At 36.5% G+C, this 22,741-nt stretch overlaps 1 protein-coding gene across 3 annotated transcripts; it reads left to right on the top strand.

Moving 5' to 3' along the window:
* Positions 1-3,626: 3,626 nt before the first annotated feature.
* LOC128526180 (cysteinyl leukotriene receptor 2-like) lies at positions 3,627-15,494 on the top strand. Of its 3 annotated transcripts, none has more exons than XM_053497794.1 (2): positions 3,627-3,860; positions 14,107-15,494. In XM_053497794.1, the coding sequence occupies exons 1-2, from the start codon at positions 3,854-3,856 to the stop codon at positions 15,156-15,158; spliced, it is 1,059 nt and encodes a 352-aa protein (XP_053353769.1). In that variant the 5' UTR covers positions 3,627-3,853; the 3' UTR covers positions 15,159-15,494. The 3 variants fall into 3 exon arrangements, with proteins under 3 accessions (XP_053353769.1, XP_053353768.1, XP_053353770.1); XM_053497793.1 differs by lacking the exon at positions 3,627-3,860 and adding an exon at positions 10,405-10,653; XM_053497795.1 differs by lacking the exon at positions 3,627-3,860 and adding an exon at positions 12,105-12,174.
* Positions 15,495-22,741: the final 7,247 nt, after the last annotated feature.

Genomic DNA, 22,741 nt, shown 5'->3' with positions numbered 1-22,741 from the left:
CTGTTTCCAAACACTTCCACTTTTTGACCTTGTTTTGTATTTGGAAGTCAACTGAAGATGGAAAAAAAATTAGAATGTTCTTCTCTCAGGTTAGTTTAGTTATGATTTATGTTCAACAAATCTTGTCTTAAAAGTTTACATAACAAAGATGTTTAAAGGAATATAAGTTTAAAAATACATATTGAATGTATTTACAGTGGAAATTAAAACTTTCTTCTCTCGTTTAAACACACTCACACACACATTAACAGAAAGACTGTTGTTCTGTTCTAAATTATTAAAGCTTCTCCGCTTTTTTTTATGTTGCTCGCGACAGCGTAACAGCCGTTAATCCATGCTTGTGTAATGATGAGATGGACAAACTCGTCGATGCCCGTTCTTTTATTTTCTGCAGTGTCAGGTTATAGTACAAACTTTCGGGTGGATCCTGCACTTAAATCCAACTAAAAAACTACTGAAGAACAAAACTCAGGCTCAATATCCTAACTTAAATCTCACATTCGCGTTCACACACACCGGACTGCATTACCCACAATGCATCTCCCGCACTAGACTACACTTCCGTAAACAGAGGTCATAAATCAACGTCTCCCTCCCGCTACACTGTTTTATCTAAAAGCAATAGACATCGCTAAAGACACTTGTGTGAGTGCAAACTAACAGAATCACTGCTGTAAAGTAAAACAAACAAATAAATGACCCAGCACATCACCACTGAAAAGATTTGCGACAGAGAGCAGAGTGTGTGTCTCTTGCCTTCATTTCTGTGCGCGTGTGTGTGTTTGTGAATGAGGGTTTCACACACACACACACACACACACACACACACACACACACACAGCCGGCACAGTGTCTAACGCTCGCACACACCCGCGCACACACACACACACACACACACACCGCGATGAGGAAGAAAATTGATTTTTAACCTCTGTATTAAGAATTTCTTTTGCCCTACTCGCGCGCCCACACGTGTGTTATAAAAAAACAGTACACGCGCTGTACACACGCGCTTCCGAACACATAATAAAATATGTTTCACACACACGTAGTCACAGTGTTATAGTAAACAGTACATGCGTGCACAGATGTTGATTATACCAGTAAGAAACAAACACTAAGACCCAGCAGGGGAGACAATTCCGCAGCGCAAGAGAGAGAAAAAACGTTGGCTCAGTTGTGATCACGTGACGCTCGGCGTCTCAACAAGAAGCGCATGCGTGAAACATGATACTCGGTGCTCGTAAACCAAGAAAATGCTCGTTTATCAAGTTAAATATTATAAAAAATCTTTGCTCGTCTTGCAGAACACTTGTAAACTGCGTTACTCGTAATCCGAGGTTCCACTGTACATGTATTTATATCTATGGAGATTTGGGAACTTTGCTGGGATGACATCATTTCTTATGTTTAATACTTACAGTAATTTCTCAAGGGAGTATGGCCAGGATATTTTCAAAGTTTTAAATATAATTTGTTACAGTTGACAATTTAAAAAGTTTTATTGCACAATTTATTGCAACTAGTCTTCTTCTAAGCTTCATAAAAGCTACTACATTAACAAAAACAAACAAACAAACAAAGAAAAAGAAACCTGAAAAAAATCTATTTGAAGCCACTTAATTTTTTAAATAATTGCTATTTAAAAATGTTTATACATTATAATAGTAATTAACTAGACAACTTATAAAATTGCCTTACAATAATATGGTAAAACTATTTGGAGCGACATAATTTTTATGAGCTATTAACTAAAAACCTTGCCATTAAGTCTAATAGTATAATAAAGTAAGGGGTAATTAAAAGAACCTTTGACCAGCCTGATGGCCAATTTTCATTTATTGCACATTCCACCAGTAAGAGCAGAGTGTGAAGGTTTATTAGCAGAGTAGCACAGTTTTGCTTAAAATATTGCAATGCACACAACATTATGAGTGAGATATCAGAGTTCGAAAGAGGACACATTGTTGGTGCTGTGGACAATGTGAAACATGTATTGTTCTTTGATGAGTCCACCTTAACTGTCTTTCCCACATGTGGAGAAGCCCCAATGAAGCATACCACCCAGACTGTTGAATGCCCAGAGTGAAGCATGGGGGTGGATCAGTGATAGTTTGGGCTGCAATGTCATGGCATTCCCTAGGCTCAATACTTGTGCTAGATGGGCTGCCAAGGACTACCAACCCATTCTGGAGGACCATGTGCATTCAATTGTTGAAACATTGTATCCTGAAGGCAGTGCCATGTATCAGGATGATAACCAATACACACAGCAAGACTGGTGAGAGTGGTTTGATGAACATGAAAGTGAAGTTAAACATCCCCCATGGCCTGCACAGTGACCAGATCTAAATATTATTGAGCCACTTTTTGGAAGAGTGAGTCAGGAAACGTTTTCCTCCACCAGCATCATGTAGTGTACTATTCTGCAAGAAGAATGGCTCAAAATCCCTCTGGCCACTGTGTAGGACTATACAGCACATGTTGTACGTGTTGTACTACTGTACATGTGAAAAAAAGTAGAGAAAAAAAATCTGTTATACATATCCTTTAATATAATCCTATACACACACCCACTCACAAAAGTGAGTACACCCCTCTAGTTTTAGCAAACATTTTAGTATATCCACTCAAAGGACAATGCTATAGAAATGAAAACTTGGATATACAGTATTTTAGAGTAGTCAATGTGCAGCTTTTATAAAAGTATAGACTTACTGTCCTTAACTCAACATACAGCCATTATTGTCAAAATAGCTGGCAACAAAAGTGAGCAAACTCTAAGTGATAACAGCTGAACATCTTTAAACATGCAAAGTCCTATTTATCATGTTCATGTGTTTGTCAGTGGCCAAGTATGTCTCCAGACCTGAATCCCAATGAGCACATGTGGGGCATCCTCAAGCTGAGGGTGGCGAAGCACCATGTGTCTAACATACAGCAGCTCTATGATATTATTATGGGGGAGTGGAAGAGGACCCCAGCAACAACATGTGCAGCTCACAGCCCTGGAGGATTTATAGTGCATTGTAGATATCAACGGTGCTCACACAAAATATTGACACTTTGGATACAGTTTTGACATGTTCACTTAGGGTGTACTCATGTTCATTGACAGTTATTTAGACAATAAAGTCTGCATGTTGAGTTACTGTTAGAGGACAGCAAATCTGTGCTATACAAGCTGCACACTGACTGTTCTAAAGTATATCCATAAATTTTTATATAATTGATGCTATCTCTGATCGTCAGAAAAGAGGCATATATATTTTTGTATATTAAAGAGTGTATACATGTTTTGGGCCACCATACTTCTTTGATAACAATGTAACATTTTTTTATGTGTTTTTTTAAATTCCTATAAAACACATCTGGTGAACACAGTTTCAGTAAACTTCTGCTAGGATATTTTGAGCATGCTTTTGCAGGGGAAACTAATAAATATTTTATCAGTAGACAGCACCGCTACAGTAGTGAATAAGGTTGTACAGCCGCAGGGCTCAACACTTGGAATAGAAAGTGAAGGTTTAAAAAAAAAAAAGGGAGGAGAACACATAGCACTTCCAGAGAACTGCAAGTGAACTGTCTAGTTCAAGACATACCTGTGCGTCTGCTTACTGCGAAATAACTGTCTGTCTGCATGCTGTGTAAAGTAAGAGGAGACTCAATACAGCGCTGTGTGCTCCGAAACAAAGACGAGTGGATTTCATACATTGAGTGTAAACATCTGATCTGGAGAGGAAATGTTCACTTGGGTTGTAACGATTAGGACTTTTTGATATGCTCTTTGCACCTCAGGTTTAACCACACAGCAATTGTTGTTAAGGAAGAAGAGATAAAGGAGAGGTCAAGCATGGAAGGTGAGTGGGCCAAAATAATACCTAGCACAAAAAATAACAACAGCATATTAATTCTGGAGTTCGTTCTGTTTGATTTAGTGCCTGGATACATGAGTATAGGACAGTGAATTTCCTGTTATACAATAGCACGGTTAAAGGGATTTATTTATAGTCACACTATCAGGTATCACTCAAATGAGGATGTGCTTCCTTTTAAGTTTGGTTACACTCAAGTTTTCTTCTAATGTTATGGGACTTGTCCCTGTCACCTCAGGTTTGCACATTGAAAATACTGTACATTAGCACTGAAAGTCTTATGTTGTGGTGCCATCCCTCTCAGTGGATTGTTACTGCTTACATTTGGATTACATCCTGCATTGACATCCTGCATTTACAGTTACCCAAACAACAGTTACTCTTCTGTCTGACACAAATGCACAAGAATTGTAATCAATTGTGGTCATCCCAGAGATCTAAATGAGGATTTACATTATTTTATTACATCTTCTACCACTCTCCAGATCAGCAGTTTTGTTGTGAATGATGCTCTTTGTCCATAATAATGAACCCAACTTGAAACTTACTGGGATATTATATATACCTCTTTATCCCAAATCAAGGTCAACTGGGCCATCTCTGTTACTTTTTATACGTGACATATACCTAGTAAGGAGTTTTATCTAAATATGTTGGTGATGTTAACTACTTCGGATTTGTTACTTGATGTTAGGTGGTTCATCAAAACATTAGGATTAAAATATATAATTTATAAAAAGTGTATAGGGATAACATATTATTTCCACAAATATACATTTTTTTTTCTTTATACATGATTTATGACACAGTGAGAACCTCCTTTTTTCCTTTACAGTTCTTTCTTTAGATATGTTATTATAAAACATACAAGGGTGCATTTATTATTTTAATGAAAATGAAAATGTATAAGAGGAAGGGAAAAAAATCTATTGAATAAAATATGGCCATTTCAGGGAGATACCGCTTCCATTTTTTTCAATTTTTTAAAAATGTATGTTCCTGTTGACTCATGGAGAAAGTATTTTTTTCAATACAAAAATTTTATAAATAATATCGGAACAATCCTAGAATAGTTTTCTTTTCCTAGCTACACTCAGGTATTAAAAATGTTTTATCAAATTTGAATAATAATAATAATAATAAACTTTGTTTAACAGCTTTGTTTTGGTATTAAAATCCCCTGTGCGGTTACTTACAGTCAACTCTTTTTTGCTTTTTACAGAGTATTTTACAGTGTTTAAAACAGCAAGCCCCCAAATGATATGGCATGAATATGTGGTGAAATACGGTATTTCGCTTTACTTGTACCTTCATGTCAGATGGGAAGTCAGGCCAAGTTGGTTTCTCTTTCTAAAAAAAATAAATAAATCAAAAGATAACCCAATCAGACCTTTGTAGCATTGTCAAGCTGTGATTTGTCAGAACCATGCCAAGGGTTGGAGTCAAAAAGAAGGATTAACCAATCAGGTGATGTTGCTGTCATACAGCCAACACACTGTGAACTCAGATGCCCTTCTACATCATTAGAAAGCAGGTATGAAGTTTCGAGATTTGGATTTTTTTGTATAAAAAATACTAACTTTTTAAACTAAACTGAACTAAACTAGAGCAACAACGTAAAAGGTAATACCAGAGCTTCATATGAACAGGAAAAATTTGAGATTCTGACTTTCAGTAAGGAACATGATGTCCACACCATGCGGCAAACAATTTCTGTTTAGTATACATACAGAAAATAAGAAGTATGGAAATAATTTGTCAAGTTCTTATAACAGAGTTTATAAGTCATGTTTAATACATGTAGCTACCAAAATATTTTGATATGAATGTAAATTAAATAGTTCGTGGTTATATTTGTAATGAATGCTTATTTTATTTATTACAGAATATTTACAGAATAGTGTCTGGTTATACATTTGGGAGGGGAGTTGGTGCATACACTAAATGGCGCATACATTAAATTCATACATTAATGAGTAACATGTGAGATTGCATGTGTGCGTCAGTAAACACGAGCATCGACTGGAGCGTGTGCATGCAGATTATAACAGATTTATTATCTGTTTTGATTAAAATTTTACAGGGCACTCTAGAAGTTCATCTGTTTACATTTCACTGTCTGTTAAAGCTAAAATAAGTGGAATGAGCTAAAGTCATTAGATGAGGGACGACCATAACACAGTCGGTATATGATGTGACAGAATGCATTAACTCATAGTCACTAGTGAGTTAACAACAGTACTGGTTCAACGCAGTACATTGTAACTTAGTGTGTAACTTGTGTAAGTGCCGTTTCCATGTATTCACAAAAAAATTTATATAATAGCATGTGCCACATGGTTGCTTAAACAGTTAAGCAACAGTTAAAAAGAGTCATGCTTGAATAAGGAGAGGAATGTAAATAGAGACAATCTTTAAGCTCATTTAAACTTTATTGTGTTGTTGTATCTGTTCACATTTGTTTACATTTTATCAAAAGTAGTGATGTATCTCCTTCTTTGTGGTTTTTATTTAAGGTTATCAACCACTAGTTGAATTCACTTTGAGCCACACTGAACAATTGTTGTCCAGCCTGCCAAGCTGTCGAAACAAGAACTAAAAAAAAATTTCTTCCTAAGAAATACATTTTTAACTAGATAAATCAATTTCCACATAAAATATTCCTTATAGTGTCACAAACCTGAGTAGCCTGTCCTCTATAAGACTTGTTTTTAATTCATGAAACCAGCTATGAATCAGACAATGAACAAGAATCTTTTCTACCCCACGTAGAAGGGGAAGTGTTGTTAATCTTGTTATTACCCCCTGAATATATGTTATACACATAAAACACAGAACCCCTATATTTTTTTGTTGTTCCTTACAAGGAACTCCTAAAGGCTGTCAATTGATCCCAACAACAGTCTGGTTCCTGTCAGAAAGTGGTAAAAATTATGTGCACACGTATTCTTTACTCCCTGGGTTACTTCTTGTTAGAGCAAGTTGAGGCTGCAATGATTGTAAAGTTATGTCTTTATCAGCTTTGTACATCTGGATCATTATATTTGTGCCCATCCCTCTTGGTGGGAATTTTTTTTTAAAGGAAACTGTTGATAACCCACAACTGCTGCTGATTTCCAGCTGTACTGAGGTCTGTGTCTTTTTTATTCTTAGATCTGAACAACTACAATATAGAAAATTGTAATTGTGCTTGGGATCATCGTATGGTAACAAGATGAACTAGGGTTCATATTGCCCTCAATTCTGTCCAGTTTCCCAGTTCTTGTAGACAAAAGAATTGTATTTGATGAGCAAGGTGTGCTCAAACAAATGTAATGCTTTATGACAATGCAAAAAATATCCAAAATTTGTTTTGGATAATCAATTTTTTATCTTCCCAACACTCTTTACATTTACATTCAGGCATTTGACTCTTTCACGAAATAAGATTTTTTGGAATGCCTTGTAAATATTATTTTCATTGAGATGTAGTTTGGAATTACCCTTTACATCTTTGTGTCTCTGACTAATAACCTCCTTAACCAATCACAGGACTGTAGTTGTTATAATTGTGTCATACTCTTAAATTCAAGCTCTGTAAGACTCGTTTCAAGAACTCCTTCCCAAACTGGTTTTGATATCTTGCTGGTCATGTCAGGTATGTGTTAGTGTTTCCTTATATTTTTCCCCTGAGCTCACTTAAATGTATCATGTTTCCACTTTTTGTTTCATAGAGTTTTTTTTCTACTTCACAAATTCACTGTTGGATGTATGTAGAACATGTAAATGGCTTATGATATATAACCTATTGTCACCTACACACATCTTGTCCCCATCATGTAGTTCTCATGGGGCTCAGTGATAGAATCACATGTGTAATTTGTATTTAATTAGGTCTTTTGGTCTTTTTAATATATTTTGTTCTGTGAATAAACTTTTGACATTCTATTTGCATTTCGTAGCACTGGCGCCTTGCACGTCCAGAGTCCGGGTTCGAGTCCTGTCTCTGTGTGCATGGAATTTGCATGTTCTCCCCGTGTTTGGTGGGTTTCCTAAAAGGTTACCCCGGTTTCCTCCCACAGTCCAAAGATATGCAGGTTAAGCTAATTGGCGTTCCCAAATTGCCTGTAGTATGTTTGTGAGTGTGTGTGTGTGCCCTGTGATGGATTGGCACCCTGTCCAGGGTCTACCTTGCCTTGTGCCCTAAGTCTCCTGGGATAGGCTCCAGGTCCCAGCGTCCTTGAATACAGGATAAAGCGATATAGAAGATGAGTGAGTGAGATTTTGATTCATGGTGGTGTTGTGAAGAGGGAAAATTATGAAACGTTTGCCATTGTTTATATACTTATATTGTATATTAACTGTATATGCACAGATAATTTGTGTCATTTTGTTACCAAATTCCAGTTGTATTTCAGGCTAGTATAGAATAATATGTAAATTCTTTTACACTGCTTGGTCAAAAAAATAAAAATAAAGTCACCATTTCAGAAGGTTAAATTATTGGCCTGCATCAAGCAACAAAAACAACTGGGAAGTTTTAAATGACTGAAAATGGTTAATTTGTAATGGGGGTGTGCATCGATTTTAACATAGTGTATTTTATATGTTTGCATTGTTTTTGCATGATTTTCTGAATTATTGTAACTATTTGGTTATTAAACAAATACAACATTTACATTTGTTTATCTTATACAATCCAATTATTTTTAAGAAGACATTACAGTATCACTAGTTCCAGTGCTAGTGCTTTACAGCTACAGTATAGAACTAGCAGAGGTTAAGGGTTTGACCTGGTCAATGAGTGGTTTCATTCCAGCTCCTAATCCATTGTTTTAGTCCCTCTGCCCTCCAAACCTATCTGACTCATTCTGGAGTCCCGCTTCTGGTTGGAGATCTTGACGCATGAAGGCCACTTGGGATGCGCTTGGTGACTGGAGATGGTTCCACCCTACAATGAAGATGGTTTTGGACTTTCATAGCTTGTGACTGCAGGCACCCAATAGTTTAGGCCAGAAATTCCCAAAAATCAAACAAACAAAATCAAACAAAATTGACTCCATATAACTTAAACACCTGTCCTGTTATGTTGAACTTACAGCCACCTAACACTTAATTGAATTGAATTGAATTAAGGAGCAAAGCTTGATACTGAATCCCTTATCATGGTCCTCTTTAAGTGAAGAGTATGAGATTTTTGAAAGAAATTGTTGCTTTTAGTTGTGCCTGCTGCCCACAAGGTAAAGCACACAGGACAAGACTGTCACAGAGTATTTTGAAAAGAGACATGAGGTGTAATACATTTTGAATTGATTATGAAGAATGTAAACTATTCCTGATAGTGGAGTCAGACATTTGTAAAACCCTATGGTATAATGTATTATAGTGGCTGAAAAATAAGCTGTATAGGATGTCTAATAATATTCTGAAATAGGTTTTTTAATAAACACATGGGGTGGTACCAGAAAGTTTCGAGACTAGTTTTGCAACACACCAACAGATGGCAGCACAAAGCTGCAGGCACAATCACAGGAAGCACTGATCTTCATAAGTTAGTGTGCCAAAAGACAGCATTTTGTGTACATTGACAGCAAATTAGAACAAAGAGTAAAAGTGAAATTCTGTGTGAAACTGGGCAAATCTGCCACAGGGACATTTCACATGATTCGGCAAGTCGTTTGAGGTGTTTTGAGCGGCACATGCACTGCAAGAGAGGAAGAACATCACTGGAACATGACCAGGAAAACCTTCAACGAGCTCAACCCCCAAAAATTACGAACCCATACGGCAACTTGTGCATGATGATCGTCGGAAAACAAGCCACAAAATATTTTTTGCCACTGGTGTGTCATATGTAAAAGTCCAGGCAATCCTCATGTGTGATTTGAACATGTTGCCTTTCATCTAATTACAAGTGCCATGATCTGCCAGATGATCTGTGCATGCTGATTGTCTTTTGTTGACATTCACTGCATCGTGCATTTCAAATTCGACCCCCAGAGCCAGAACACCAATAGTGAATTCTACTTCTAGGTATTTAAAGGCATCTGAGGGAGGACGTAAGGTGAAAGCGACTAGATCTGTGGCGCACAAATCTCGAACATTTTTGATACCCCCTGGTATGAGTGTGATGTGCTGGGGCTTACAAACTTTGGGTCAGATAGTGTTTCTTTAATGGCCTAAAATGATGCTTTTTTAAAAAATTAATATAGTTTTTACAAAATTGAATAAAAAACATTCAAGCCAACAAAATATTTATGCTCATTAAACTTAAAAGAATGCAAGCTTAAAGTTTTTTTTTTTTTTCAAAAAGTTGTTTGTTTTTTGATGGCTATAAAACACATCTGGTGAACAGATCCTGTAAACTTGTGCTAGGATATTTTAAGCATGCTTTTGCATGGGGAAATTAATACAATTTTCGTCAGTAGACAGCGCTGCTACAGTAGTGAATAAAGTTGTACAGCCGCTGGGCTCATCACTTGGCAAAGTGAAAGTTGTCAGTTGAAAAAAAAATGATAAAGGGAGGAGAACACAGAGCACTTCCAGAGAACTGCCAGTGAAGTGCCTGGTTCAGGACATACCTGTGCGTCTACTTACTGCGGAATAACTGTCTATCTGCATGCTGTGGAACAACACAACGCTGTGCGCGCCGAACCGAAGACGAGTGTAAACAGCTGATCTGGAGAGGAAATGTCCACTTGGGTTGTTAACCACTAGGACTTGTGACATGCTTCTTGCGCATCAGGGTTAACCGCGCTTCAGACTCTGTTGCTGAGGAAGAAGATGGCGGTAATGGGAGGTGAGTGGGACAAAAAAAGCTTATAATAATAATAATAATAGCATTTTCATTCATCCGTTCATCCTGGTCAGAGTCGCGCGCGCGCACACACACACACACACACACACGCACACACACAAACACACTTTCTCATTCACACACACTTCTTCAAACACTCTACCGGCATGTTTTTTTTTGGGAACTAAAAGACACCATTTAAACATTAACGCTCAGGACCGGGGCTGTTTGGTGGAACAGACTTGTGTGGCGGAATTATTCCACCGATAGGGGGCGTGATGTAACATTAACTTTCCCGTAAAATTCTCAATTCTCAATGATGTATATATAATATCAAGTATGTATAAATATATAAATAGTATAGTATATATACTATATGCGCGTTGTTTTTCACATTTATGTACGCATCACCATGTTGATACGTGTATTTACTTAGCTAAAGCATTTGCATGAATTTTCTTGTTCTTCGGTATGGTGAACTCGTATTTCCATTAGATTTGCATTGGAAGCGGTCGAACAGGCACCCCAAACCCGCCCCCCACCCCCCCTCTTCTCTCTCTCTCCAAGAAATTAAATTGAACTTGATTGTACTTCAGGAGAAAATGTACACACCTGTAAGGCTGTAAAGTTACTCCCATCCTGTGGGGTTTCCACAGTGTTCTGTTGTACAATCTATTCGGAATTCTTTTGTTCTACCAAATTCTCAAGAAATAGGTAGAATAAATCTGGGCGAATCATTTGAGATTAGCACGATAGCTCCAAAGAACAAACAACATTTGAATTCACCACAGATTTCCAGAAAGTTCTGGAAAATGTGCAGGAGGTTTCTAAACATTTATCTAACATCTTTGTCAAAAAAAGGTTAAAATTGAATAAAAACCAATCACCTAAATTTATTTTCTTTACTACTATTTTGGTAGAAATACAGGCAGAAATTATTTGTATCAAGAATAGCCTAAGCACTCAACAACTGTTGTTTTCCCTAAAATGGATAATGAATATATATTACTGCACAGAAGTCTTAAGTAAACCATAAGATACAATCTACTTTCCACTTTCAAATTAATACTATAACATAAAGTTAATAAAACTATTTGGTATGTGTAACAAGACTTTAAAAACAAATGAGCAGCCTCATGTACAATGTGTATGGTCTTATAAGGAAATTTACCGGTATATTTTACTGAGAATCTGAGAGAAATTGCCATAGTTTTTTTGAAGATTCGGATCGTCAGACTTGCTTCGTTTTTTTGCCAGGAAACTCCAAAAATTTTTGTTATATTCTTTTTGTTGTTATTGAAATCATAATACAGGCTTAGCTTGTTATTGGAGTCAGAATACTGGATTAGCTACAGCGCAGTTTCACTGGAACAGCTGAAAGGACCTGACAGCTTGGCAGCGCTGGTACATACAGCTGAAAGGACCTGACAGCTTGGCAGCGCTGGTACATACAGCTGAAAGGACCTGACAGCTTGGCAGCGCTGGTACATACAGCTGAAAGGACCTGACAGCTTGGCAGTGCAGGTACATACTGTACATTAGGTCAAGACTGTAACCACTGGGTCTATACTGCCATTAGTTCATTTATGGCATTAGTTCTGTTATTACTTGTCACACCTTCTAATTGTAGGAGCAAAAAATGTCAGATGCCACATCAGTCAAATTCCACTGGTCTTACAGGTGTGGCACAGGAGTTAAAGAAATCAGTGGCTAAAGAAGGCTACAAGTAATTTTATTAGTTTAGGCTTTGTTTACACTACATAAATGAGAAATACATTTTGTCAGTTTCTGTATTTTTATGCACATTGCAGATCACTTTACAGTGGGTTACCTATTAACAAGCAGACTAAAAGTGACGAAATCAAGAAAACAAAAGAATTCCTAAGAGTGAGCCATGAGGAAGAAAGTTTGGAGGAAATAAGACTGAGACTATTTTGTGCTATGTTTACTAAGGCTTGATGGTTCAATGATTGCAGGATCAAACTTTTGATAATGACTATCCCAGTCCCTAGACATAAAGTCCATTAAAACTTGTTGAAGAATACAGAACGAGGAATCTGAAAGCACTCCTTACTACATAATCTCTTAAACACTACAGGTCCCTGGACAGGGGACTAAGACCTTTTTTTCTGTATGATTTAGACCACTGTCCTGCTGCAATTAACTGGAATTGTAGCTTTATTTCAGAGGCGCCAGATGTTCGTTTAATATTTCATGGTACTTCATGGAGCCCATTATTCCATGTATCATAAAAAAGGTCTGAAAGACTTTTGAAGGAAGAAAAATCCAACACCTCTTTACCCCCTTTTTAGTCATTTATTGCCAAAACATTCTATTTTTTTGTAATTTGACCATAAAACATATCTGTCAGTGTTCCAGTGGCAATAGCATGCCAGGCACTTGTAATTAAATGAAAGTAAAGTTTGTTTTCTCGGGTAAACTGGAACTAGTGTATTCCCAGGAAGGCTGATGATATTGTACTTGTAAAAATTATTTGCAGATGAAAAATGCATTTATGCTAAACACATTTATACCAAACACTACTAATAATGAATTATATACATATACCACTCTTTATACTACAAACCTAATGTTTGTAGGTTTGGCCACAAGTTCCAGACCACCTCCACAAATACTGCTCTTGGCTCACTACTGACTTTAGTTTTGGTTTTATGCTTTTTGTTAAGTAGAGCTAGCAATCCTGCTGTCATATCAGCTGTTTCATAATAAAAGAAGTCATTAATCTTAATCATATCATTGTACACTGCTTGGCCAAAAAATAAAGTTGCACATACTAATGTTTCATTCAGCCGCCATTAGAATGAATTGCAGTTTGCAATGTGGTGACCAATTCATGTGTAAAAATTTTATTCTTTCAAAACCTCTCTTTCACAGGAGATAGGTTCTATTTCACGCTGTGGAATAGGGTCAGTCCAAACTCATCAAACCACATGATCTTTTTCCATTGCTCTAATTTTTTTCAATATGTCCAATTTTTATGCTCTCTAGTAAACTCGAAGGCTCACTAACGAGCGATTTTCTCACTGGCACACAGCTGTTTAGTCCCAGTTCTGAAATCCCATTGCATTTGCATGTCAAAACGGTCTTACTTTCACTATTAAACATTAATTTCTACTTTCAATTTTGTTGCAACTTTACTAAGTGTTAAGTACAAACATGGTCATTCATATTTTTTTTTTTTTGACCACACTTTTTCCACAAATTTGATGGCTTAGCAATGTCGTTCCATGTTTTAAAACAGATTAAAAACATCTTAATATAATTCCAATAATATTAATCTTAGAACAATAATTTGGCCTTTCTGAAACAGCTACAGGCTACTGCTCTTGTTGTTAGCCTTTCGCTTTTTAACCAAAATCAGATTAAACTGAATTGACAAAGCCTGCTGATGAATTGTTTTAGATTTTAATCATGTTTTTCCTTTCTTTTCCTTAGATACACCAATCACAATGAAAAATGAATCTCTGAATGAAACCAGCTGCACTGAATTCAAATACCTAGCATACACCATCACCTATACCATAATGGTTCCAGTTGGATTTTTCACTAATTTGGTTGCTCTGTTTGTGTTCCTGAGGCAGACGAAGAAGACTGCCAACATTGTGTTCATGACCAACCTAGCTATTTCTGATGTTTCCTTCACCTTGACATTGCCTTTTCGCCTGATTTACTACTTTAGGGAATGTCACTGGGATTTTGGAGATGTGCTATGTCGCTGGTGTGTATTCTCTTTTTATGTTAATCTCTATACCAGTGTGCTATTTCTCACTGGTCTAAGCGTACTGCGCTATCTGGCGGTCGTTCATCCCGTTCGAAATAGGACCCTGGTGACTACACGACGGGCCAGTTTGGCATGTTTTTGCATCTGGGTGTTCGTAGCAGTCATGTCTGTTCCATTTCTGTTGACAGGGAGTACTCAGAGTAATACGAAAATAAGCTGTTTTGAAATTAAAAACACTACGGACTGGAAACGAGTGGAGAAGCTCAATTATGTGGGACTGATCTTTGGATTCTTGATGCCATTTATTATCATCCTGGGCTGTTATGGACGTATCATCCAAAAACTATTTGCAAGACAGAGGATACAAAAGAAAAATAATGCCCAGCGCCGGCGCTCTCTGTGCCTAATCGTTGTGATTCTCACTACCTTCCTGCTGTGCTTTGCACCATACCATATAGTCCGGACACTTCATCTGCGTGCCGCTGCATCAGAGAATACCGAGCAGGAAACATACTTGCTCAAGATTTTGGTCATTACTTTGTGCATGGCTGCTGCTAACAGCTGTCTGAACCCCCTCCTATACTATTTCGCTGGAGAAAACTTCCGAACCAGCCTTAACAGGGCATCACGACGGACAATCAGCTCTTTAAATGACAGTTTGCGCATGTCACAATATTCAGGGAGCCAAAAAAAAGGAAGCCAGAAGAAGAAGTGTCCATCTACAGAAAATGTCCTGGGACCAGAGAAACAGCTGGAAGTAAACTAAAAACGGAAATAACAAACTATATTATACTTTTAACACACCTCATCCCCAAGAAAGAAAGCTGTGATGATGATTTTCAGGTTCTCTGTAAATCATAAGATAAGAAATCTAAACTAAATAACACTGAAGTGCACTTCACTCTTTTCATGAGCCTTTTCCTTTTAGAAAAAATAAATTGTATACAATCAACAATAAATGAAGGAATATTTAATGAGGTTGACAATGCATTTTTGCTGTTCTTACTCTATATCTTCAAATATACTTATTCTTCTAACCACCTTTCAGTCACATAATAGAAAAGATTTTTTAAAACAGTGACATTAAATTAATGAAGATTGTCTGGTATATTTTTTCTATTGGGTGGAGGCATAAAATTGATTTTCCAGTTGTATGCAGCTTTAAAATAAAAAAATAATAATTATGTAACAGGCTTATCCTACCTATTACTGCTGAGGGCTTATTTAGAAATTTACATTGTTATTTAAACTACAATAATTAACTATTTAATGTACCATTTACTATTTAAACTTATTTACATAAACTAAATGCAAATAATGATACTGTAAGTCATTGTATGAAGACACCTTACATTTTCTATTCTCTTGTGTTTATTATTTTCTTAAATTCCTCTTTCACAACATGGCCACAATGACCTTCACTGGGTAACATGTGACAGCATCTGTGCTTCATATTAATTAATTTATATAGGGTCAGTAGCAGCTCAAATGGTTAAGGCTGTGAGTTAGTGGGCTACTGATCAGAAGTTCAGGGGTTCAAACCCACCCAAGTTGCTGCTGTTAAACCCTTGAGCCAGGCCCTTAGCCCTATCTGCTCCAGGGGGGTGTTGTATCCTGGCTGGTCCTTCACTCTGACCCTAACTGGGATATGTGAAAAAAAAATCACTTTAGAGTGCTGTAAAGCACAAGTGACAAATAATAAAACACTTATTTTTGTATTTAGTTATATTGATATTCAAAAAGCACCAAATTAGTATTTCATTCTTAACAAAACCACACACTTTTTGCTATTTTTTCCCAACATTGCACTGATGAATGACGTTTTCGTTAAACTTTTTCTTGTATTTATTTATTTATTTATTTATTGTTACTTTTGAAATTGGCGAGGAATTTCACATATAGCTAAATTACTGTATAAGTAAACCTTAAATCTTTTAGCTTAAAGACAAAATTCACGTCATATTTCTTACACTGAAAATGATCTAGAAAGACCTTCTTGAGAAGGTGTTTCAAGGTGTGTTTAATAAAAATGTACCAGTGTGATAAAAGTCTTTGTATTCTCAGGGCCAGCCTGAAAATCCAGATTTGACATTTGGTGGAGAAACACACAGTTAACTGGCAGCTCACTTCCATTGTTTTGCTTTTGGTTGAGATTATGTGTCACCATAATTGCAGAGACGTAGTGCAGCTAATTATATCACTTACTATGTGACAGCAACTGGTGGCTATTTCAAGCCGATCATAAAAAAAACAGTGAATCACTGTTTTGTAAATGATTTTGCAATCTACTTGTATACAATGACCTCATTTTCATTGTATCGTTATTCTTTTCCTTTTTCTAAGTTTGTACACTGAAAAGTTCACAGTGACTGACAGATTTCTGATTCATTTATGTTTGTTCAAACTAACCCAATGTAGTGTACGACCCCCAGCAACTCTTCTGGCATGACTCACAAGCGGTGTATGTGAGGTATGGGTTCATTTATTCTGCTGTCAGTGATTTGTGCTGTTTGCATCTCACAGCTCTCACTATTTTAAAAGTGTTTTGGAATACTGTATTCTCCACTTTCACGATACTTATTTGCACAGTAAGTAAACTTAGATTGATGGAATTCGCATTTCATTTCCTACAGTCTTAATGTATTAAATGATGGGAAGAATTTTAGGGTAAAAATTTGAAATGTTGTCTAATATTTGGAATATAAGCACTATCCTTATTATTTTCTGTTTCATCACCATCAAAGTTCTTTTAGCTCATTTTGTTGTGTGACTTTGATCACTATTATCAAGCTTATACATATAAGGGTTAATACACTGTTTAGTTAACAGAAATAATGTTAACATCTTTAAAAACTGTCATCTATGCAGAGTATATAAATGCTATTTTCTGTTTTAACACGAACATGGTGCATCTCATTATAAATTGATTCTGCTTAAGCCTTGGCCAATCAGACTTATCTGAACTTATTTATTTTTTATATCACTGTGTGTGTTAGACTGACATGTAAAATTCATATCGAAACAAAGGAAAGATATTATCTGTTGAATTTGGATTATGTCCTGGAAGCAGACAAATGGATAGACACGTGGATCACGTGGGACAAAAAAAAACAAACAAAAAAAAAAAAAGCAACAGTTGTGTAGACGGCAATGTTTAGTTGATAAGAAAGGTCAGAGGAAAATGGTGAGCTGAGTTCAAGCCGCCATGAAGGTTATAGTAACTTAAACAATCATACTTTACAACTGTGGTGAGCACAAGAACATCTTACAATACATTGCAATTTGAGGTGGATGGGATAAGACCACGCTGGATTATTCCTAATTATCAGCTGCCCAGTTTAAGTGAGTCTATGCCTGTGATATCTTAGATTCTTATTCCTGCTTTACTTTCCACTGTACATTTATTAGCCGACCCTAATATAAATTGGTATGTTACTGTCACTCGTCTTGTTTATTTGTTAGTTTGGTTCATATTACAAAGAGCGACTGGATGTGAATAAGGGACAGCTGGCAGTTCAAATAAACAGAACACTGCTGTGTTGAAAAATACATTATGAGTGAAGCTTTTCGTATGATTAAAATATATTATTTGATTGAAAAAGTACTCATAAAGTACTAACTTCAAGTACACTATATTGCCAAAAGTATTTACTCGCATGTCTTCACATGCATATGAAATTGAGTAACATCCAATTCTGAATCCATATAGGGTTTAATATTATGTTGGCTCACTTTGTGGGAACAGTTTGAGGATGGCCCACTGGTGTGTATGTTGATACAGGAAGGGGACATCCTCAAACTGTTCTCACAAAATTGTGAGCATGAAATTGCCCAAAATGTCTTGGTATGCTAAAGCATTAAGAGCTCCTTTCACTGGAAGTAAAGGACCGAGCCAATTCCTGAAAAACAGGTCAACACCAGTTCCATAACGACTACGCACCAGTGCACAAAGGAAGGGCCATAAATACATTTGCACAATGTATGGCCTGCACAATCAAGTTAAAGTCCTGACCTTCCTGACCCGATAGAGCACCTTTGGGATGAATTAGAGCAGAGACTATGAGCCAGACCTTCTTGTCCAACAGCAGTGTCTGACCTAACAAATGCGCTTCTAAAAGAATGGTCAAAAATTCCCATACTCCCAAATCTTGTGGAAAGCTTTTCCAGAAGCTGTTATAGCTACGAAGGGAGGGCCAACATCATAATAAACCCTATGGATTAACAATTGGATGTTACTCAAGGACATATACATGTGAAGGCTGGCGAGCGAATACTTATATATATATATCAATAAGTATTTGATCACCCTTTGATTTTGCAAGTTCTTCTAGAAATCATAGAGGGGTCTACAATAGTGCATTTGCATCAGCATAGGTGCATTTCTACTGTGAGAGACAGAATCTAAAAAGAAAAATCTGGAAATTTATCCAGATTTTCCAGATTGTATGATTTTTTTTACAATTTATTTGTGAATTACTGTGTCAAATAAGTATTTGATCACTTGCTAATCAGCCAGATTTCTGACCCTCAAAGGCCTGTTATATGGCTTTTAAATAGTCCATATGCTTATTACGGAGCCACTCCTTGGTTTTCCTGGCTGTATGCTTTGGGTCATGGCCATGTTGGAAGACCCAGCCACAACCCATCTTTAATGCTCTGACTGAGGAAAGAAGGATTTTGCCCAATATGTCACAGTACATGGCCCCGTTCATCCTCTCCTTAATACAGTGCAGTCGTCCTGTCCCCTTTGCAGAAAAACACCCCCAGAGTATGATGCTTCCAGCCCCATGTTTCACAGTAGGTATGGTATTATTGGGACGATACTCAGCATTCTTCTTCCTCCAAACACAACAACAAAAAAGTTCTACTTTGGTCTCATCTGCCCACAGGACTTTTTCCCATGACTCCCCTGGATCATTCAGATGGTCCCTGGCAAACTTCAGACGAGCCTGGACATGGGCTGACTTAAGCAGGGGAACCTTCCACGCAATGCACTGACTTTCAACTGTTTTTACTTTCAGTAAACCTAATGTGTAAATATTTGTATGAACACTAAAAGAGTCAACACCATAAGACTTAACCTAAAAATGTTTCACAATGTGTCCCTGAATGAAGGGAGGCTCAAAATCAAAAGTACCAGTCAGTATCTGGTGTGGCCACCAGCTGCTTGAAGTACTGCAGTGCATCTCCTCCTCATGGACTGCCTATTGCGGACAGTCTGAGCACTGATGGAGGGATTGTGTGTTCCTGGTGTGACTCGGGCAGTTGTTGTGGCCATCCTGTAACTGTCACGCAGGTGTGATATTCGGATGTACCGATCCTGTGCAGGTGTTGTTACACGTGGTCTTCCACTGCGAGGATAATCAGCTGTCCTTCCTGTCTCCCTGTAGGGCATCTTTCTTTGGGTGTTTTTTACAGGCGGTAGACAAGTCTCTTTAGTGTCCTGCGTTTTTAGAACTGTGACCTTAAATGCCTACTTTCTATAAGCTGTTAAGGTCTTAACGACCATTCCACAGGTTAATGTTAATTAATTGATTATGGTTAATTGAACATGCATGGAAAACATTATTTAAACCCTTTACAATGAAGATCTGAAAAGTTATTTGGGTTTTTACAACATTATTGTTGAAATACATAGTCCTGAAAAAGGGACGTTTCTTTTTTTGCTGAGTATATTTACTTAATATATACAGTGTATATATACTCTCACCAGACATGTCATAATACACCACTACACTAATACTGGGTAGTACCCTTTGCTTTTAGAACAGCTATTCATGGCAAGGATTCTATGAGGCGATTTTGGTTCATGACTGCACAAGATTGACAACTGTAACCATAATTCAAACCAAGCTGTATCAGTATTGAGGGGGCAAATATGTGCAAAAGAACCTTTGCAATTCCTGTCCATTATCACTAACAGCCTGAAATGGTGCAACAGGGTATCTTGGGTCAATAGTTTCATGTCGTTGACAACAGTTTCTGATACAACAATGTCTGTCTGTTGCAGCAGCATCCTTATCTTTAAACTGCCAGGTTTCATTCAGTCTGTGCCCACAGTAGCCTCAGGTACTTGCTCTTGGCTGACAGGATTGGAACCTAATTAAGTCTTCTCTGTCTGCTGTAGGACATTTACGATTATGGAGTGTTATTATTATGTGCTTATTACAGCCTTTCAGCCCTAACCAGTCTGACCATTCTCCCTGAACTCACTCAATGTGTTTTTGGTTGTTTTTATTTATTTTATTTTTATTTTTTTTCACCATTCTGTGTAATGATTGGATAAGATACACACATAAATGAGCAGGTGTCTTTCTGATCAAGAGGCCAATAATAAATTATAGAGACAATGGAGAGCAGGGTAGCTCTTAACCATTATAAATAGACTCAACTAAAGAATTATTGGTACTCTTGATAAAATATGGGTTAAAATTTATAAAAAATTGAATAATTTAATATTACACTTTACATCTATCTTAAGGAACTGTTGATTGACATAAAAAATATTGTTTTAAAATAAGTATTAAGCAAATTTAAGGTACTAGAACTTTATGTACTAGTTGTGCTGCTGGTGGAGATGCTTTTTATACTCAGAGCCTGAGCGCCTTGTCAAGATCGAAGAAGAGATTCAAATGGTACCCATTTTAGTCTGATAGAAAAAAAAAAACTATAACAAGAGTAGCTCCACTTTTTCCAAATGACCACAAAATCAGAGCAATGCAGGAAAAAAAACTGAAAAAAAAAACTTACTGAGTCAAAGTCCAGATTTGAATTAAATTCAGAATTTGGATCTTTGTTCGAAAATTTCACTTAATAAACTTCCATCCAACCTGAGGGGTAAAACGGACTGTAAACTGACCAGTGTGCCAACTTTCAGGAACTTACGTCAACAAAGTTGTTATTGCAACAAAATAATGGGGGTTAAATACTTATTCAAATAGTAGTTTTCAGGTTTTAGGTATTTTTTAAAAACACCAGCTAACAAATATATCAAACCACTCACATATACACAAGTGTATTTAAAGAAATGTGGAAAAGTTTTGTTTTATTGTGATTCATTATATAGGTACTCTAGATTCATTACATGTAAAGTGAAATATTTCATGATTCAAAAAAAAAAAATAATAAATCCAGTGTTACAAAATGTTAATATTTAATTTCAAGTTTTTAAAAATGACAATTTATACATTATAAAAATAATGCAGTCGTGGTCTAGATCAGTACACACAGCCATAACCATGGGGAAGACAGCTGACTCGTCCAACACTACAGATGAGCTAAAGGCTGTTATCAAACCAACCTGGTTTTAAATAATGCCTCAGCAGTGCCACAGCCTGATTTCCTTCCATATCACATTGATGGAGTAATTTAGCCTAAAGGAGCCCTGATCAAGGACTGAGTGCATCAATGAGCGTTCTTTTTATAAAAAGGACATTTCTCTACTGTAATTGCTTTTTCAGTTGATCTATGGAAATATTCTAATATTTTGAGATACTGGATTATTTTTTTTTTATTAGTTGCAAGCCATAATCAAAATGAAAATGGAAAAGGGCTTAAAACATTTCACTTTAAATATGAAACTAATGAACATATGAAATTAATGGATTACTTTTTTTATCTTGATAAAAGTTATTTATACACTGGCTAGTTTGTAAAAAGCTGATAAGGTGCGATTCCCACACAAAAAAAATTGTTCATAGAACAAACATACTTTATAGATTCCTGTGTATCCTCAGACTGAAAGTAAAAATTAAGTATAATTGTTCTTTCCTTAGAGACAAGCCCATATCTACAAAGATAAAATTTAGATTTAGAGTAAACAAAAGATTGATTTAATAATTCACAAAAGGGTTTTACTGAATGTTTTACCTAAAGAAACTGCTAGAAAAGCTACTATTAGTCTTTTTACAAGGAAGTTGTATGTAAACACGTTTTGGGTTTTGTTTATCAGCAAAGGAACGCAACAATGAATGTTCTTGTTAGTACAGATGGCCAATGTGGGAAGGTTGAGGGGCTAATATACACAAATTTAATTTGAATTTAGAACAGTTTACCCATGCTGTGTGCATGTTTAAAATCATCAGCTTCATCAGAACTATACTTGGGCCACACATTCTTATTAAAATGTACTGTAAAAAACACTAGACTGCCTCACTTTTAACTCGAGTGAACGGCACCACGTGAACCAGTTTCTAAATGTGCTGGGACGATCTGTTCATAAAGCAACCGTCCACTTCCCATTTTCAATTCAGCAGGAAGTAAACCACAATTTTTTTTCCTAACATTGGGAATTTGAATAAACTGTTTCAGATTATGTTTGGAACAGAAAACCCTTTGTATGCTACCTCT

The sequence above is a fragment of the Clarias gariepinus genome, chromosome 6, assembly GCF_024256425.1.
Source record: "Clarias gariepinus isolate MV-2021 ecotype Netherlands chromosome 6, CGAR_prim_01v2, whole genome shotgun sequence".
In the NCBI taxonomy this organism is placed as follows: domain Eukaryota; kingdom Metazoa; phylum Chordata; class Actinopteri; order Siluriformes; family Clariidae; genus Clarias; species Clarias gariepinus.
Note: the sequence above shows the minus strand (reverse complement) of the source record. Positions and strands in the feature narration are given on the sequence as shown.